A 20,112-nucleotide genomic window follows, 5' to 3' on the forward strand; every position below is an offset into this window, starting at 1 on the left:
GGGACCTAGAAAGGGACACAACAGGTTGGCTGCAAGGTGCCTGGCCATGCAGCCAAATCAAGCTCCTGAACCTGCCGTGACAAGGCATGGGGGGGGGGCTGGGAAGCAGCTTCTCACTCCACTTCCTCTTAATGAGATGTTCTGTTTAAACACTTACATGTAAAAGCCGGGTGTGCCAATCTCCTTTTTTCACTCCTATGTTCATGAGACCTGCACACACATCACTGTGCTGGGGGTGAACAAGTGAGCATCTAAGCAGAGGCCGAAAGATGGCATCACATTTGAAGACATGAGAAGTGGGGAATGTCTCTCATTAGCAATTTTATGTTGATTATTAAATAGTCTGAAAATATCGAAATGGGGGCCCAGCATGGTGGCCTAGTGGCTAAAGTCCTGGCCTTGCATGTGCCAGGATCCCATACGGGCATCAGTTCAGTTCCACTTCCCTTCCAGTTCCCTGCCTGTGACCTGGGAAAGCAGTGGAGGGTGGCCCAAAGCCTTGGGGACCTTGCACCCATGTGGGAGACCTGGAAGAGTCTCCTGGTTTCAGATCACTTCAGCTCCCTCCGGTCGTTGTGGCTGCTTGGGGAGTGAATCATCAGAAGAGGATCATTCCTGTCTCGCCTCTCTGTAAATCCGACTTTCCAATAAAAATAAATACAACTTTGGGGGGAAAAGGAAAAGAAAGTATCACAATGGAACATTTCTTAAATTACATGTCCATTGGTACTCTCAAATTTTAAATTGCGTTGGTTCAATGGTTCTTGGTGGACAGGACGGACTGGAGCCCTGGCACAGGGTCCAAGCCCCATGCCCCCCAAAAGGTGGTCGTTCTGCGCACAGTCAGAACGGTGTTCCGCCGTGCGGAACCGGCAATCACAGGCAAAGGTCCGTGAAGCGAGGGCTGCGACTCGTGCCCGGGGACCGAAAGCGCCCCGAAAGGCCCCGCGACCCCGTTCCCAGGAAGCCGGCCCCCAAAGGACCCCGGCCCGCGGGCCTCCGGGAGCCGGGCCCGCCAGCTCCACGCCCCTTCCAGGCCCGCGTCCCGGCTGATGACGAACACAGGGCGCGACGGACGCGCACGCCGCCCCGCGCTCGTACGACGGTGCGCGCAGGCCAGCGCGAGGCAGCCCGGGACCGTCACCGGCGCGACCAGAGTCCCACCTCCTCCGCTGCCGGCGCTCCCGCCCGCCGGCCGCCCGCCACCCGCCGAGGCCTCCGCCGCGGCGAGGCGCCCGCCCGGCCCGCTCCTGTCTCTTTAAGTGGTGGGGCCAACGGGCCGCCCCTGCGGCTGCTGCCCGGGTGGCCCCGCGCGCCGCTTTTGAGGGGCGAACCAAGATGGCGGCGGCTTTGGCTCGGTGAGGAAGACGGAAGAGGCGGCGGCGGCGCAGGGAGCGCGGCTTCCAGCAGCCCGAGGCGCTCGGACGCCCGGGGAGGGCCGGGGGCCGGCCTCCGCAGCTCTCCACAGAGCGGCGGCAGCGCGCCGCGGCACGAGCGGGCGCCCGTCGGCCCCGGACGTTGGAAACCGCGGGAGCAGAGCGGAGCCGCCGGCGCCGCGGTGGCAAGGCCAGGTACAAGGAAGGAAAACATGGCGGCGGCGGCGGCCTGAGGAGGCGGCGGCGGCGCGGGAAGCGGCTCGGCGGAGATGATGGCGGAGGCGGGAGCCGGGCGGTGTTAAAGCCGAGCCCGGAGGTCCTGCGGCGGCCGGGCGGGAGGCTCGGAAGCGCTGCGCGCCCCGCCACTCGGGGCGGCCGGGGCGCTCGCCGGGGCCTGGACAATAGCAGCCCGGGAGTGCGAGGAGAGGCGGCGGCCCGGAGCTCGGGACATGCGGCGGTGAGGCCGGAGAGCCCTCGGCTTGCGGCGCCCTCCCGCCTCTCTCCGGGGATCCTCCCGCCCCATCTTCCCAAGCCCCTTTCCTGGGCGACTGCAGCGGGGCCCCCGGCCTCTTCCCTCCCCGGGCGGCACCATGACGGACACCCGGAGGCGGGTGAAGGTCTACACGCTCAACGAGGACCGGCAGTGGGACGACCGGGGCACCGGGCATGTGTCGTCCGGCTACGTGGAGCGGCTGAAGGGCATGTCCCTGCTAGTCAGGGCCGAGAGCGACGGTGAGTGCGGCGCCGCCCTGGACGCTCCCCCCCCCCGGATCCTTAGGGGGGAGGCTTGGCTCGGGTGGGGGGGATGCTCTGCTCGTGGAAACGCAGACTCGGGGACCTGGGGGAAGGCTGGGCCGCGGGGATCCCCGACTCCTCCAGGAGCTCCCCAGGGAGCGCTCCGTCCGTGCCTAGGGGCTTGTGGAGTACCGGGTAGAGCCCCCCACAAGGTTGGAGCCGTGCCGCCCAAGGGTGGGGAGCCCCGGGACCCGGAACCGGGAGCATCGGTGTGACCTTGAGAGAAACGCAGCGAGTCCCATCTTGTGCCTTAGTTCACCCATCCGCGAAGGAGGCGTGAAACTTTGCTGCGAGCTTAGAAAGTTGTTAGCAGTCTTGCCCTCGTTGGGAGAGCGTTATGCCTGGGTTTGTGGTGGGGCCGGTGTGTTTTTGTTGTGTCTCATTGTTGTTACATTTTTTCAGATCCTGCTGCGGGTTGGCAGCCCCCGTGCTCCTCGCCAGGGAAAGTACTCTTATGCGGGGGCGGGGGGGGGCTGTGCTTGGCGCCCTGCAGTGTGGACCCTCTGGGTGGGGATAGTCTCAGGGTAGATGGCCTGCAGAGGCCGGATCGTTTCCTCGTGAGCATGGCTTTTCATGCACGTGCACGGCTAGCGTCACCTAACAGGTGGGGAGAAGTTGGCACTGTAGTTCTGAAACTTTCAGTGAGTGCCTGTCCTGCCCGCATTTGGAAACCACCAAGGTCCAAAGACCAACGACTTGGGCTCAGCAGGTTTCACGTTTTAAAGACTTAAACAGCAGGGATTGCCTCTTCACTTCGTGATATGTTGGACATTTCACTTCAAAAAATGTTGAGGTTGGGTAGAGCTATTTTCAAAAAGATTTGTTTCTGAATAGGAAATGGCCATCTCACTGGTTTGATTGGCCTAGCTTCGCCATGTGCCGGCTGGTTGCGGTGCAGTCCGGTATCTGAGTGAGTGCAAACTCGCTTGGAGGGATTCTCCTTTGAATTCTACTTAGAACTCCAATTCTGTGGAAAAGAAACAAGATGAGGCCTTCTGTAATTAAAGACTCTAGGAACATACATGTCCATTTTTGTTGAAAATGATCATTTGGAATGTGTTTGCCAAAGATTATCAGACTATTTACGATAAAACTGAAGGAAAAAAATCTTTCCTTTTTGGGGGCACTGACAAGGTTTTTGATGTCTTGGTTGAATCTGAGACAGAGTCGCTGTTTGCCTTAAAATACAGACGGAGTGTCTAGGCGAGCACGCTTCTGTCCTGGGACTGTTATCCAACTTCTGCCTTTCCAGCTGGCGCATTTAGAAAACTTAATAGTGACCTGGAAAATAGGGATTTTTAGGTTCGTTTAACTTTTGAGCTGAAAGCAGATTTGAGATGAAGTTTTGAAAACTGATTTTAGAATAGTATGTGGAACGTTATTTCACATCATGTGCTTTCATTCAATTTGCTACGTAAAGTTCTGATTTAAAGTATTTTTAAGCTCTAAGACTTAATGTCTTAGGGAATCATAATTGCCTAACATGCTGATAAGAAAAAAAAAACCTCCCCTCTCTCCAATTTACTTTTTATTTTTTTAAAGATTTATTTTTATTATTTTTTTTTATTGGAAAGGCGGATATACAGAGAGGAGAGACAGAGAGGAAGATCTTCCGTCCGATGATTCACTCCCCAAGTGAGCGCAACGGGCCGATGCTATGCCAATCCGATGCCAGGAGCCTCTTCCGGGTCTCCCACACGGGTGCAGGGTCCCAAAGCTTTGAGCTGTCCTCGACTGCTCTCCCAGGCCACAGGCAGGAAGCTGGATGGGAAGCGGGGCTGCCGGGATTAGAACCAGCGGCCATATGGGATCCCGGGCGTGCAAGGCTAGGACCTTAACCACTGCGCCACAGCACTGGGCCCTCTCCATTTACATTTAACTGCTTTGGAAAGTAGGGGCCAAAGAATGGACTTAGAAAGATGTTGACATTTGTGAGGCATTGTTGCAGATATTAATTTGATGGTTAGCACTTTTTTTCCCAACTGGAAAACTCCAAATAGAAATGGAATTCGTGGAAAGCCTTCTGTGTGCTGTGGGAGATTCCCGCAGTTGCATCCTGGAGGTCGTATTAGTAGCTGTGTCACAGAAAGGAAACCGAGGACCCCAGGGGACCCCAGGGCCCGGGAAAAGCCCAGGCTGCTGGTCCAGCTGGGGGAAAGCCTCGCCCGTCCTGGGAAACGTGCTGCAAGCATTTTTAAGTGATTTTTAAGATCCTGTGTTTCTTACTGCTAACACTTGCTGCTTTATTCTTAGCCTCAAGGTTTAGTAGGAAGAAAATGAAAAGAACTTTAGCCTAAAGATATTTTAAATTACAGTTTATCTCTATGTTTATAGGATAATTGAGGATTTTACTGTGATGAGCAAGCTGGGAAAGCATTTCTGATTTTCCATAGAGTGACTCATTTATCCAGGAGAAACTTAAATTGTTACTTTTTTCTTTTTGTTTTTTGGTCATTTAAAATCAGAGATTATGTAAATGCTAAGTTACTGATTTTACCTACTTTTTTTCAGTTTTTCAGATTTCTAGGATAACAAGATTCTTAATGCTTTAAAAATATTTGTAGCCTGTAAAATTAATTAACTTGCGATATGTTGATTGGCTGTGTTAGAAATAGGTTATTTCACAGTTAAACTAATTCAGTGCTAGATAGTTGCACATTTGTGAAATAGGTGGGGGTGACAGTTTCTGATGTTCTCAGGAAAAGTAACTAAGTTACCCAAAGCTGTCTTCATTGGAGGCGGTGTGTGTGTGACCTGGTACTCTTATTTCTTTTTAAAGGAGACTTATGATTTAAAAGACAAAGTAGCAGACAGGACAAGACAGGTCTTCCCTCCTGGGTTCACCCCCGAAAGCCTTACCAGCCTTCCTGGCCAGACGGGAGACAGGCGAGACAGGCGCTCTCCTGGGCTTTCCTGGGCTCTGGCCTGTGCAGCAGGCCTTCCCGGGTGCAAAAGGGGCTTGAATCTGGACTTGAACCTGCCCTCCGGTGTAGCATGCAGTACCAGCCCCTGGGGTCTCAGCTTTCCAGCCTGATTTCTGCTACTGTGTTGCTCAGTAATTGTAAGTTATCTGTAGTTTGAACCTGCGAATAGGGACTAGGTAGTTTCAATGTTTTCATTATTGGATCTGTGGGAGTACTCGGTGTTTGTCAGAGTTGGTGCAAGGATTGTGTTGCACCTGGATAAATTTTTTTACACTGATTTCCAGAGACATTTCAAAATACTTGCTTATTTGAGGAAAGGGGGCTGTATTATCTCAGTTGTAGGTTGCAGGCTCAGTTCTTGGTTGAGGAGCTTACATAGTGAAATTCAAGAAGGTTTCTAAATGAAAGGGCCTGTGGCCTCCTGTTGCAGTGCAGATGGGGCCAGGAAGCCAAGTGTGCCTTGCCGTGGGGACAGGGGCACCCCTCCCCAGCTACTCGGCCGAGTTCCTGCCTTGCCTCCTTACCTGTAGTTCCCTGCTGTCAAAATATTTAAGGGCACATTTCTCTGGTTTTATGAAAGCTATAGATCTGCAAAGTTCCGTCCTGTTGACTTTGCTAGAATGTTAGTGTTGACCCTTGCTGCCCTCTCATTTTGTGTCCAAATCCTTCTATTTCATTTTTTAAAAAGATGTATTTATTTGAAAGTCAGAGAGATTTGCCATCCACTGGTTCACTTCCCCTGAACGTCTGCAACATCCGGGAGCTGGACTAGGCCACAGTCGGCTGCAGCTGCATCACTGCCTGCCAAGTGAGCAGCTGGGGTGTGAGCTGGTGCTCCAGGAGGAACAAGAGACGGCTGAATTCTGTGCCCTGGCTCATTTCTCCATCACCTCCACCTGCTCATTTTAGCATTGATACAGAAAAGTTCATTTGGAATTTCTCAGCACAGTGAGGAGTAGTTTGGACCTAACAGGGTATCCATGCATTAGGAATAGTGTTGACTGGCGCTTGTAAGGGAAGGGTTAGCTAATTGGGCCATTGCGCCAGCCCCTTCCCCCTTCTGTCTCTAACTCTGATTTTCAATTAAATAAATGTGCTTAAAAATAGAATAGTGTTCTTTTACTTGGTTTTTATCTTTAGTTTTTATGTTCTTTATATTTTATTAACTGATCTATTTGTGACTTAATTTACTTGAAGCATGAAGAGGATGAGAAACGTGGAAATATAGTTAATGTTAAAACTGGAATGCTGCACTTGTGTGGATAGAATGGTTTCTTGGTTATAGGTGGGTCTCCCTCTTACTATAATTGGAAAAGAAAGACTGTTGTGCTTGAAAAACTCTGGCGGGAGGACTGCTGCGGTGAGCGCGTGAGCGTCGGCGTTTCTGTTCCGTTGCTTGCTCTTAGTAAGTGCTATTAGAACCTCTGTACAGTAAGCATTGCACGTGTTTACTTAGCTACCAAGAAAAGCCTAGTGTCAATAGTGGAGGAAGTGTTTTACTCTAAATAGGTTATTTTTAAAACATTTTCTTGTGTGCACCAGCTTTATAGGAAATGAGTAGATCTGTGTTGACAAAACCCTGATGGCCGCTGTGGAGCCTGGTAACACGTAGGTGGAGCACTGTCGGCTGCCTGGGGGTCGTGAGGCTTGGAGTGTTATGGAGGCTTGACCCACTGGCTGCTGCCTGTTGCCAGGTCACCGGAGTTTGCTTCCTGGGCCTTCATTTCCTTTTTTAAATTGAAAAATCAGGTTTTCAGAGAGACGCAGAGACAAAGATCTTCATCCACTGGTTTTCTCCCCAAGCAGCTGCAAAGGCCAGAGCTGAACCAATCAAAAGCCAGGAGCTTCCTCTGAGTCTCCCACATAGGTGCAGGCTCCCAAGGCTTTGGGCTGTCCTCTACTGCCCTCCCAGGCCACAAACAGGAAGCTGGGTGGGAAGTGGGGCAGCAGAACCCAGACTGGTGCCCACATGGGATTCTGACACTTGCAAGGTGGGGATTTAGCCACTGAGCTATCACTCTGGGGCCACAGAAGTTTTAAATCACTTTTTCCCTTTCTATTTTTACTTAAGGGCTTATTTTATTGGTAAGGCAGATTTACAGAGAAAGAGACAGATCTATCCCCTGGTTCACTCTGCAGTAGCTACAGTGGCTGGAGCAGAGCCAATCTCGGGCTAGGACCTTTTTTGTGATTTTTTTGTTGTTGAAGATTCACTTCTATTGGAAAGGAAGATCAGATTTATGGAGAGAAAGAAAAAACTTTCAAAAAAAAAAAGAAGGGGGCCTGGATATCTAAAAGAAGTTCCTGGAACCTGGCTTCGGATCCGCATAGCATCGGCCATTGCGCTCACTTGGGGAGTGAATCATCGGACCAAAGATCTTCCTCTCTGTCTCTCTTCCTCTCTATATAAATGCCTTTCCAATAAAAATAAAATCTTATAAAAATTAAAAAAGAAAAAGCTTTCTACCGCTGGTTCGCTTCCCAAGTGGCCGCATTAGCTGGCTTGAGCCTCTTCCAGGTTTCCCATGTGGTGAGGGTTCAAAGGCGTTGAGCTCATCCTGCTTTCCCTGGCCACAGGTAGAGAGCTGGACAGAAAGCAGAGCAGCTGGGACACAAACTGGTGCCCATTCAGGCTGCTGGCGCTTGGAGGTGGAGGATTTGCCTGATGTGCCATCACTCAGCCCTATGAGCACTTTCCTTTTTTTTTTTATGTATGCCTTTTTAAAGAAATTTTTATTGCAATGTCAGATGTACAGGGAGGAGGAGAGAGAAAGAGGAAGATCATCCATCTGATGATTCACTCCCCAAGTGGCCATAATGGCTGGACTGAGCCGATCCGAAGCCAGGAGCCAGGAGCTTTCCTCCAGGTCTCCCACTCAGGTGCAGGGTCCCAAGGCTTTGGGCAGTCCTCGACTGCTTTCCCAGGCCACAAGTAGGGAGCTGGATGGGAAGTGAAGCTGCTGGGACTAGAACCAGCGCCCATATGGGAACCCAGCACGTCCAAGGCAAGGCTTTAATCGCTAGGCCACCGAACCAGGCCCAAATGTATACTTTTTTAAATAAGATTTATTTATTTTCATTGGAAAGGCAGATATACAGCTCTGCTTCCCATCCAGCTCCCTGCTTGTGGCCTGGGAAAGCGGCAAATGATAGCCCAAGGCCTTGGTACTCTACACCGGTAATGGGAGACCTGGAAGAGGCTCCAAGCTTCTGGTTTTGGATCAGCTCAGCTCCGGCCGTTGGGCCGCTTGGGTAGTCGATCATAGATCATCTTCTCTGTATATCTGACTAATAAAAATAAATCTTTTTAAAAAGATAAATAGCCTTCTTCTTGCTAATCTTGGTGGTAGTAAATGAGAATTAAGTGTCCTGAAGTGTGGGGTTTTGTTTGTTTTTGAGGAAGTACATGCATAAATACTAGCTGGTAAATTCCTTGGAGCTTCTGTGGCCAGGCGCGTGTGCAGGCCTCAGGGAGCCTGTGCTGCAGGCCTGAAGTGCAGCCGCCCATCGTGTATGCCTCACTGGTTGGTGGCCTTTCCGTGAGACTGACCTCTGGTCTGTGACGGCTGTGAGGCAGGGAGTGGCAGTGTAGGAGAAACAGGATTCTGTTTCACCAGCAAGGTGTAACACCTCTCCCTAGAGTAGAACTCTTGTTACTCCTCTATACCGGGAGTTAGGGTACAATTACTATTTCTTGTATACCTTAGATATAGCACCTGATAAAACCACATTTGTTTGAGAAAGGTTGTGCTAATTTGCATTGATACTCAATGATTTTTTTAGTTGATTCAAGAAATGTCATAAATGGTCCAATGAAAGTAAGTAGATAGCATAGGGGGAAATGTGATAAAAGCTAGTAGGTTTGTTTTTGATTTTTTTTAAAACCTACTTGATCTCCAGACTGAAAGACCTGTTTGCTGTGTTGAGCGTCTGCAGCCTTCTATCTTGTAAAGTATGGTGTGGGACAAAGAGCTGGACTTCGCCAAGGGCGTGTCTGATGCCTGAAAGCTGAGTTGCCCAGGACAGAGACACAGATTTGCTAGTACTGAATGCCTGCGCTGTGCTCCTGCTTTAGCTACGAGGTGCTTTAAAGTTTAGGTTGTAATTTTTCTTTCCTAATTGTTCTAATCTTGGAACATTGGAAATAATGTGTCAAATTATTCCTTTTTAAAAGATAACTTGAAACTCACTTGTCACTGTCTCTGTTTGCCCATGGTCAGTGTGAAGTAGTGTCTGACTGCCACTTCCCTAAGGACTGATAGGGGAGCATCTTCTCACAGGCTTCATTCCCCTAGATGGCTGCAGGGCTCAGGCTGGGCCAGGCAGAACCCAGAAGCTTCACTTGTGCAAGGCTGCACTCGACCTTGCACTGCTCTTCCCACGTCATCGCAGGGAGTTGGATTAGCGAGGACACAGTACCCATGTGGGGTTCCGATGCCATGCCCGGGGGGCTTTACCCACACACAGCTATACCATAAACTGTGGCTGTATGAGTCCTTTAACTTTGTCATACCTGTTTTTTTGTGTTTTTGTTTGTTTGTTTTCTCTTTGTCAAATATTTCCGCTAGGGCCCAGCACTGTAGTCTAACAGCTAAAGTCCTCGCCTTGCACGCACTGGGATCCCTTTTGGGCATTGGTTCTAATCCTTGGCAGCCTCGTTTCCTATCTAGCTACCTGCCTGTGGCCTGGGAAAGCAGTGGAGAATGGCCCAAGCCTTGGTACCCTACACTCGTGTAGGAGACCTGGAAGAGGCTCTGGGCTCCTGACTTTGGATTGGCTCAACTCTGGCCCTTGCGGCCACTTGATCAGTGGGTGGAAGATCTTCTCTGCGTATCTCACTTTCCAATAAAAATAAATAAAAATCTAAACCTCCTTCCTGATTAAAAAAAAAACATTACCAGTCTTAGGGCCCGGCATAATGGCCTAGCGGCTAAAAGAAAAATCTACCAATCTCTAAATAGTTTTAAGTTTTTGAAAATCTATATTTTCCCTTTTTTAAAAAAAAGATTTATTTTTATTGCAAAATCATAAACACAAATTGGAAGAGAAACAGAGAGGAAGCTCTTCTGTCTGATGATTCATTCTCCAAGTGACCACAACGGCTGGAGCTGAGCCAATCCGGAGCCAGGAGCTTCTTCCAGGTCTCCCATGCAGGTGCAGGGTCCCAAGGCTTTGGCCTGTCCTCTACTGTTTTCCCAGGCCACAAGCAGGGAGCTGGATGGGAAGCAGGGCTGCTAGGATTACAACCGGCACCGACATGGGATCCTGGCACATTCAAGGCCAAGACTTTAGCCGCTACACTACCGTGCCGGGCCCTAAGTTTTATTTGTGAGAAAGAAGGGGAGGCGCACAGATCTTCCATTTTTTGGGTCATCTCTCCCGCTCCCTCCACCTCCCTAAGTGCTGCAATGGCCAGAGCTGGGCTGGGCCGGAACCAGGAGCTTCTCCTAGTTCCCAAGCACTTGGACCGTTCTCCACTGATTTCCCAGGCCATTAGCAGGATTTGAAGTGTAGGAGCTAGGACTCATAAGGGATGCTGGCAGTGCAGGCAGAGGTTTAATTTGCCATGTTTTGTAAGGGTTCTTTTACCTTATGGTGTTTGCAGCACAGACTTTTTAAGCTTACCACTCACCAAATCATGTCCATTTTCTTTCAGGAAGGTAGTGTGCAGCTTGACTGGTAACAGTGTTACTTAGTTTCTGTGCCACTGGACTTGTGTGTTCCGAAATAGAATTTTGTAAGATAGCTCAGTTACTTCATTTCCTCTGTTTCCTGATGATGAGTTTTTTGTTTTTTCCTTTTTTTAAGATTTATTTTTATTGGGAAGTCATATGCAGAGAGGAAGATTTGCCATCTGCTGGTGCACTCCCCAAGTAGCCGCAATGGTCTGAGCTGAACTGATTTGAAGCCGGGAACCAGGAGCTTCTTCTGGGTCTCCCACTTGGGTGCAGGGTCCCAAGGCCCTGTTCCGTCCTTGACTGCTTTCCCAGGCCACAAGCAGCAAGCTGGAAGGGAAGAAGAGCAGCCAAGAGAGAAACTGGTGCCCAAATGTGAATTCTGCTTATGCAAGTAGAAGACCTTAGCCACTAGGCTACTGCACCAGGCCCACTTTAGTACATTTAACTACTGTAAACATTTTAATTATGGTAATTCAGCTACTACCTTTTCTCTTGAATATGGGTCTTAATATCACCAAATAAAATTCAATATTTGCATACAGAGAATTGAGGGTCACTGGAAAATTCAACAAAGCTCACAAAAATTGAAAAAATGTTGGAACAATTCTCTAAAATGTTGAAATGTTTGCGCCTTAAGTAGCCTCATTTTCCAAATAGATTGAAAAGAGAGAAAAGTTTCAGCAGAATTTAGGGGGATGTTTGTGGCAATCCAGTGGGGAACGTGCAGTTGCAGAAGGATCAGAGAGCTTGGCCCCTAGCCCCGGGTTCCTGGGAGGGAAGAGCTGTTTGCCACTAACTCGTCATCACAGCTAGTGACCTGCTCACGGGAGCACGTTCCCTTCACAGTGAGTGTTCAGCAGGTCGCTGATACTAAGCACATCATAGAAACAGTGAATTTTAATGTGGAAGCAAACTAAATTTGGAAATACTAAGAGTACTCTTTAACTGTCTAGCTACTATTTGGAATGGGTAAAGCGATTGCTACATCTAACATGAGAAGACATAAGAACTTTGAGGGACAGTGTGTTGAAAGGTGCTGTTAAGCATTTTGGGACAGAGCTTGCTTTTGGCTAATGGACTGGGGATACACTGGTTCAGGATACAAGTGCTACAGCTGCAGCCTTAAAAATTTGTTCTGTCTTGGGATTGGTGCAATGGCTCAACTACCTACTCCTTTATGTCCAAGCACCGGCATTCCATATGGTTGCTGGTTACCCCATTTTCCATCCAGCTCCCTGCTTGTGGCCTGGAAAAGCAGTAGGTGACGGCCCAAAGCCTTGGGATCCTGCACTTGCATGGGAGACTCCTGGCTCCTGATTGGCTCAGCTCTGGCTGCTGTGGCCATTTAGGGAGTGAACCAATAGATGGAAGAGCTTTCTGTCCTTCTCTAAATCTGCCTTTCTAATAAAAATAAAAAGGTATCTTTTTTTTTTTTTTAAAGATTTCTTTTTATTATTTTTTTATTGGAAAGGCGGATATACAGAGAGGAGAGAGAGAGAGGAAGATCCTCCGTTCGATGATTCACTCCCCAAGTGAGCGCAACGGGCCGATACTATGCCGATCAGAAGCCAGGAGCCTCTTCCGGGCCTCCCACGCGGGTGCAGGGTCCCAAAGCCCTGGGCCGTGCTCGACTGCTTTCCCAGGCCACAGGCAGGGAGCTGGAAGGGAAGTGGGGCTGCCGGGTTTAGAACCGGCGCCCTTATGGGATCCCGGGCGTGCAAGGCGAGGACCTTTAACCACTTGCGCTACCGCGCCGGGCCCCCCACTGTATCTTTAATCATGTTGAGTCTCGCCATCCTGGGGTGAGGGGCAGAGGTCCCGGAATGAGTGTGTACGAGTGTGTACTGTGGAGGGGTTCATGAGGAAAGAGCGGCAGCTCCTGCTGCAACAAGATGTAAAAGGCTCCTGAAGATGAGGTGTGGTGTGTGGGTTCCAACTTAGGGTCAGTGATAACCAGGTATTGTGCGTGAATTCTCATTTTGTAACATGTTTCTCACATAGTACGTTAAACATCTGGCTTCCTGTAACCTGTGCACTGTTGGATTTCTATTACAAATGCGTCCTCACTCTTCAGATCATCATGTCTGATTTATTAAAAATAAGCAATTATAAAATAATCATTTCTTGGCTAACAGATTACTCTATTTAAAATTAATAGCTGAAAAAATTGAACTGAAATCTATGTGCAGGTGCTTTTGTAATTTTGCTGTTTTATAGTCAAATAATGTTTGTTTCTTATTTTCCTAGGTTCTCTACTTTTAGAGTCCAAAATAAATCCTAACACTGCATACCAGAAACAACAGGTACATTTTTTTTAAAGATACTATGTTTTGTCTTGTAACTTATCCTCAGTAATTAATAATTTTTTGAAAACTTGCATGGTTGTTTTTTAAAGAAAGGCTTATCTTAGGCTGCAGTTGTGCTCCAGATGTTTGTTTCAGCAACTGAGCCTTAATTCTTAAAAGTTAAAACTAAAGTTTCCCCTTTTTTTTATTCAAAAGACAAAGCATGAGCCTTCTAGCAGCTAAGCATAGGTGGTGGGCGGTGGTTCCTTTGCTGCTGGGAATGCCACTACAAAAAGCGGGGAGCGAACTAAACAGCAAACTCTGTAGGCCTCACTAGGGCCTTGGAATTAATCATGTCCCAACTTTGGGAAGTAACTAGGTGTGAGAGTGCTTCTCCAAAGAAATATCTAAAACGTTTTCACTTAGTACCTACTAGAACTACCAACCAGTGGTTGCTAAGTACATATACACCTTGTACACTGAGTACTCTACAAAGTCAGTGTTACCCTGAGGTACAGGTGCAAAATGGTAACTTCACCAGCTCTGCATTACCATTGACCATGAGGCTTGGATTGAGTTTCCAGCCCCAAGCTTTGGCCCTGATTCAGCATTTGGGAAATCGGTCATTGGATAGGAGCATGTTCTGTTTCTCTTCCTTTCCAAAAAATAATAATAATAATAATAATATATATATATATACACACACACAGAGGTAGAATAAAAGTATTTTGCTCGTTATATAATACCTCAAGACTGACTTGATATATGGATAAGTAGATTAAAAAATCTGATGGTGTAAATTTATTTAGTGATGACATTGGTTGAAAATAAAATGTCTTGTCGCTAGTTGAACAGACTGTTGTTTGCTGCTTTTGCTGTGTCATTATTGTTTGTTCACTGATTTGAGAGGCAGAGGGAGAGACAGAAACTTCCACGCACAGGCTTGCTTCCCGGATGGCTGTACGAGCCTCGACTGGGTCATTCCAGTGCTGGGAGCCTGGTACTCCACCATGGGTCTTTTTTTGCTTGCAGGAACTCAAGTACACAAGCCATCACCTTTTACTTTCTAAGGAATATTAGCTGGAGTAGAGAAGTGAGGATTTAAATTAGCACTTAAATATGAGCCCAGCATAGCTAAAGACTTGAGTCTTGATTGATGTTCCATACTTGAATAATTTGAATCCATGTTTTAAGATTGTAGGTAAGAGTAAAAGCATATCTTAAGAAATGGGGAAGATTAAGCCTGCTTTGAGAATAAATGAATGAACAATTTTTGTCTTAGCCTATAAACTGTTCAGTAATAAACAAGATACTTTGGAGAAAATTGGCCCTTCAAGAAAAGCCAGCAATTTCTAAAATTTTTCATATTCGCTAAATGTGTTGAATGAGTAATTAAGAGCACGTGTCTCAGGCAGAGCAGCAGCCCCGAGTGATTTTTGAGCCCCTGCTCACTGTAGGGCAGTCAGCCGTTCCTAGTTGCATGGATTCTGGCTTACTGCTAATGTGATGTTGGCTTGTTGGGCTTGATGGTAGCCCTTACTGGGGCTGTATGTTTTATCACAATGTTAAAATTTTTCTAATTTGGGCAGTTGTCCCCCTCACCCCCACTTGCATCACCAAGAAATGGTTCTCACATTATCACCAGTTTTCATAACTGTCCTTAGCATTCCCATTCAGCCAGATGGGGAAGTGTAGCTAAGTGGACCAAACAGGTGGTAGTGTTAAATTTACACATTGCCTCATGAACCTTTAGTATTTTCATTTTATACTATTTTTGAGGAAAAGTAATAGTGTTAATTTTGTCTGACATGGAGAGTTTATATTTTAGTGCTCAATAAAAGTATCTGCTGAACAATTAGCCTGGTGTGGCATACTGGCTGCTAAAATTACAAAATAATTGGAAATGCTCCTCTAATCAGTATGCTTAGACAACTTACAAGGTGAATTAAAGAATGAAACCCAGCTACGCAGGCACTGTTGGCTTGTCTGTCTGGGATCTGTCATCTCGGGGTTCCCTGAAGGTAGGAAATGAGCTGTTGTACCAGGTGTTTCAGAACTCCTGAATAAGAAGTATCTCTGATCAGTAACGTGCTGCAGCCTAACAAAGTGAATAGTTATTGATAGCTAACATTGATTAAGCTCAGTGGGAACTAACGCGCTCATGACAGATGACTGAATGGAGTTGATAGATGGTGTAGCAAACAGATTTGTATTGATTTTTCATATTTGAGAGGCAGAGAGCACGCTTTCTTTTTTTTTCTTTTAAGATTTATTTATTTTGTATTACCAAGTCAGATATACAGAGAGGAGGAGAGACAGAGAGGAAGATCTTCTGTCCGGTGATTCACTCCCCAAGTGAGTGCAATGGCCGATGCTATGCGGATCCGAAGCCAGGATCCAGGAACTTCTTCCACGGGTGCGGGGTCCCAAAGCTTTGGGCCACAAGCTGGGAGCTGAATGGGAAATGGAGCTGCAGGGGTTAGAACCGGTGCCCATATGGGATCCCGGCGCATTCAAGGCGAGGACTTTAGCCGCTAGGCCACGCTGCCGGGCCCAGAGAGCACGCTTTCACCTGCTGGATCACTCAATACTCACAAAAGCCAGGGCTCAGCTGGACTTAGGCAACATGCAGGTTGATCACATGTCATGTTGGTGGAGACGTGTGGCCTCCCTGGCATGCAGTGCGGAATGTGGATGCCCCACGTGGCAGCTCAGCTGCCAGGCTCTATGCTTATCCCTGCTACTTCACTATACCAATTTTGGGAGAAAGTGGTATTTATTTGGATAAATACATTAGACATTTGGCCAATAAGTTATACTCTGCAGTAGAGAACACTTGTTGACAGAGAATAGAAAAAGAGCACTTTGCTTACTGATCTTCTAACATGCTCCAGCTATAAATGTAGAGCATTTTGATGGAAGTGTGAAGTGTAACTTACTGTGTAAGGATAGGGCTAATAGGTTTTTTCATTTGTATCTTTCAGTTCACAAATATGAACTCAGTTTTGTAGTGCAGTTTTCTTGGTTCAGCTCTCCTTAAGAGGAACATTGTTTTTATTTCTAAGTTGGGGAGTGAAGTGGGATAATATCCTTATTGCAAAAGTGAGTGATGTTTTCAATTCTTCCTGCTTTGACGTAGTTTGTGATCTGTATGTTATCTTTCTTACAAAGGACACTCTGATTGTGTGGTCTGAAGCAGAGAATTATGACTTGGCCCTAAGCTTTCAAGAAAAAGCTGGATGCGATGAAATTTGGGAGAAAATATGTCAGGTAATTTTATTTTATTTTTTATTGGAAAGGCAGGTCAGTTTTACAGAGAGAACAGAAAGAGCTTCCAACTGCTGGTTCACTCCCCAAATATCTGCAATGGCTAGAGCTGAGCCAGTCTCAAGCCAGGAGCTGCTCCCAGGTCTCCCACACGGGTGCAGGGTCCCAAGGCTTTGGGCCGTCCTCCGCAGCATTCCCAGGCTGTAAGCAGACAGCAGGATGGGAAGTGGAGCAACTGGGACACGACCAGTGCTCATATGGGATTGTGGTGCTTGCAAGGTGAGGATTTAGCCACAGAGTCATCGTGCTGGGCCCTCCTGCCTTCTTGAGAACTCTAGCCTCTCAGACTTACTGTTGTAACTCATGCATGAACTTGGTACCTAAATCTGCTTGTTCTCCTCGCTCTCTTTTTTCATTAGGGCCGTTCAGCCGCTGACATCAGGAACTTAGCAGTCGGGTCTGTTCTGCCTTTGTCGCTGTGCATACAGTCCCTCAGTCATAGAGCTTGAAACGGCTTCTGTTCCTTCTCACTTGGGTCACAGTTTAAGCTAGCACCTTTTCTTACCTTTTCTGTTGGTCTTCCCAAATCCTCATTGCAGCCACAGTGATCATGTCTTAAATACAAGCTTTATTGCATCACTCTTTATTCAGACATTTTTGTGATTCTTGAAATCAAACCTGCCTTTGCACTACTCTGCAGTGATATGACTGTTGACTATATTCAACCTCACCTTGCCCCTAAACTTGAATGTTCTTAATAGACATTGGAATTTCTCTAGTAACTGGTACCTTCGGGTTGTGAAATAATTTCCTGTCGTTTGTAATGTGTTTTTAAATTTATTCTATTGGCTAAGATGTGTTGAGCCTTTTCCTAGGGAAGCCTTCTCCGCACTTCGCTGGTGGATGGTCTTTAGAGAATATGTTGTCATAATGTGGTTTTTGTTTTAAGATTTATTTTATTTTTATTGGAAAGCCGGATATACATAGAGGAGGAAAAACAGAGAGGAAGATCTTCCATCCGATGATTCACTCCCCAAGTGACCACAATGGCCGGTGCTGTGCTGATCAGAAGCCAGGAGCCAGGAACCTCCTCCAGGTCTCCCACACGGGTGCAGGTCCCAAGGCTTTGGGTCGTCCTCAACTGCTTTCCCAGGTCACAAGCAGGGAGCTGGATGGGAAGTGGGGCAGATGGGACTGGCTCCCAGAGCATTCAAGGAGAGGACTTAAGCTGCTAGGCCACGCCACCGTGCCTCAAAATAGGATTCTTAAAACAGCAGCCCAAGCATGAGCTGGGAACAAATAGAAAGACAGAGTCTGAGAACTCCTTCCTACAGACTTCCTCAGGCCTACAGATGTACTCCTGAGTCACGCTTGTTGGTGAGAAATTTTCCTATCTATTGGTTCGCTTTCTTAGCTATCCAGAACAGCCAAATTGGAGCTGGTCTGAAGCCTAGAGCTTCATCTGGGTCCTCTACGTGGGTCCTCCAAGTCCTTAGGCCACCCCCTCTGCTGCCTGCTGGCAACAGGCTTTATTCCACACCATCAGCTCCCAGTAATCATGCTTTTTTTAAAGTATTTATATAGTTAAGAAGGGTACATGCCCATTTGGGCTTCTGATTACGGTGGGGAGGGTCAGGTATGGAGGAAGGGGGACAATTGTTTGAGGTTTGGTTTCTTTTTCTCCTCCTGTGTCCACATTGGAGGAAGGGGATGGTGCCACTCCTTGCTGTCAGACTCCATCAGCACCACAGGATGGTCACTTGACACCTTGGAGACCCCAGTGTGGGCAGAGTGTACAGCTGTTCCTGAGTATGCTTAGGCACTTCTGAGAAGTCGTTGATTTCATTGCTCCAGGGTTAAGAAAATCTTGCCAAGGACTGTTGTTTGATAAAGTCCATCTTTGTTTATCTACATACCCAGGTACATACCACAGAGCTTGGACAAAAGAATTAATTATCCAGCCTGTTCTGCTTTCCATCATGTGACAAAACAGTTGAAGTCCGCTGCTGGTGTAGATAAGCTGGCTGTCATATTCCCTGTGTACATCTGGGCATTCTATGCACTGCACAGGCATTAGAAACTGAAGAGGCTCATTTCTGATATATGCACTGCAGAGTTGAACCATACATCCTATGATTTTTCCTGTGACTGGGGTCCATGTCCAACAGAATAGTTAGGGAGGCCTAAGAAACCTCACCTGGGGTGACCTCAGACCTGACTCTTGTGTGCCAGCTAGTGCAGGGTCAGTGGGAAGCAGCCCATTCACTTTGTGTGTGCCAGCAGGTGGTGCTACAGCTGCTTCTATTCAACCTGCCCTGACCCCAGTCCCAGCTCTCACTGATGGGCACTACAGCCTAGCCCAGCCTGCCCCACCCCCTGCCTTAATGTGAACTGGCACATGTTGCAGTCCAACCAAGCCTGGCCTGCACCCTGTTCTGCCTCTCGCTTGTGCCAGTGTATTGTGAACTGACCTGCCTGGCCCACCCCCAGGCCTGGCTTCACACATGTGCCTACAGATGCTGCAGCCCAGCCTGATCTAGTCCATTCCCAGCCCTGTCTTCTTGTAGTTACCAGCGGGAGCTGTGGCCTAACAGGGGAGTTCCTCAAGTTCTCCCAGCAAGCTGGCTCCCAGCAAGGGATCTTGCATATGCAGGCAGGTGCTGCTCTCCAGACAGACAAGGCTGACCCCTAATTCTAGCACTCACTGGTGGGTACTGTAGCCTAGCCCAACTGACCTGCACGCATTCTAGCTCTCATGTGACTAGGCAAGCGCCTTAGCCATCTAAGCCCAAACAGGTCCACCCCCCAGTCTGGTTGCAGTCCACGGGGCAGTCTAGAGTTTCCCTACCAGCCCTGTTCCTAGGCAGAGGGCTTGCACATACGGGTGGGTGCTTCAACCCGGCCTGAAATGGCACACCCACAGTCTCAGCTCTTGTTGACAGTATCCCACCCCTGCAGGAAGATCCCACAAGTCATTTGTCCCCCGTCCAATATTCCCCCAGCCACTCCCACTCCAGTATGTCCCTAGATCTCCTTCCCCAGGCAATCTGCAGCCCCTCCACCTTCCCCACTTACCTTACTGGTAGAGTTAACACAAATGTCTCATTCACCAGACCCAGATTGCCCATCAGCTACTGTCTGCTTTTCTCCCAGCAGTGGGCACTTGTCTAGGTACATGGCAATCCAGGCAGTTGCCAACAGCTGGGTTCAGTTACTGTGTTTTAACAAACCCTTTGAGTCATTTTTTTTTTTTCTCTAAATGTCTAGATAGTGAATATTTTGGGATTTATAAACTTTAGAGTGTAATGAACTTCAAAAATGGTGATAGGTCTAATTTAGCTAAGGCTTATTTGCTGCTTTTTAGAAAATATTTGTTTATTAATTTGCAAGGCAGATTTACAGAGAGAAAAATTTTACATCCGCTGGTTCACTCCCTAAGTGGTCACAACGGCTAGAGCAGAGCTGATCTCAAGCCAGGAGCCAGGAGCTTCTTCCAGGTCTCCCATGCGGGTGCAGGGTCCCACAGCCTTGGGCCATCCTCAGATGCTTTCCCAGGCCACAGGCAGGAGCTGGATGGGAAGTAGAAGAGCCGGGACATGAACCAGTGCCCAAGTGGGATTCCGGCTCATGCAAGGCAGGGACTTTAGCCACTAGGCTGCCATACTGGGCCCTTTCCCTTGCTTTCTGTCCAAACGGTTTTCTCATAGCATGTTTCTCTGTGTTTTGTCCTGTAGCTTTTGTGCATTTCAGAATAGAGATGAATTAATTCAGCCTGTGGTACAAGCAG

At 47.9% G+C, this 20,112-nt stretch overlaps 1 protein-coding gene across 3 annotated transcripts in view; it reads left to right on the forward strand.

Annotated features, from left to right (window-relative positions):
- The first annotated feature begins 1,240 nt into the window (after positions 1–1,240).
- PPP4R3A (protein phosphatase 4 regulatory subunit 3A) overlaps positions 1,241–20,112 on the forward strand; it is a 43,320-nt gene continuing 24,448 nt past the window's right edge. For 2 of the 3 annotated variants that reach the window (XM_040975151.1, XM_040975152.1), the window contains exons 1-3: positions 1,241–2,108; positions 13,021–13,076; positions 16,230–16,328. In XM_040975151.1, coding sequence (XP_040831085.1) covers positions 1,967–2,108; positions 13,021–13,076; positions 16,230–16,328 — 297 coding nt within the window. In that variant the 5' untranslated portion in view covers positions 1,241–1,966. The remainder of the gene's footprint in view (positions 2,109–13,020; positions 13,077–16,229; positions 16,329–20,112) is intronic. The other variant, XM_040975153.1, reaches the window with a different exon arrangement.

This window comes from Ochotona curzoniae, unplaced genomic scaffold (assembly GCF_017591425.1).
Source record: "Ochotona curzoniae isolate NIBS_2020 unplaced genomic scaffold, NIBS_Ocur_1.0 contig_2688, whole genome shotgun sequence".
In the NCBI taxonomy this organism is placed as follows: domain Eukaryota; kingdom Metazoa; phylum Chordata; class Mammalia; order Lagomorpha; family Ochotonidae; genus Ochotona; species Ochotona curzoniae.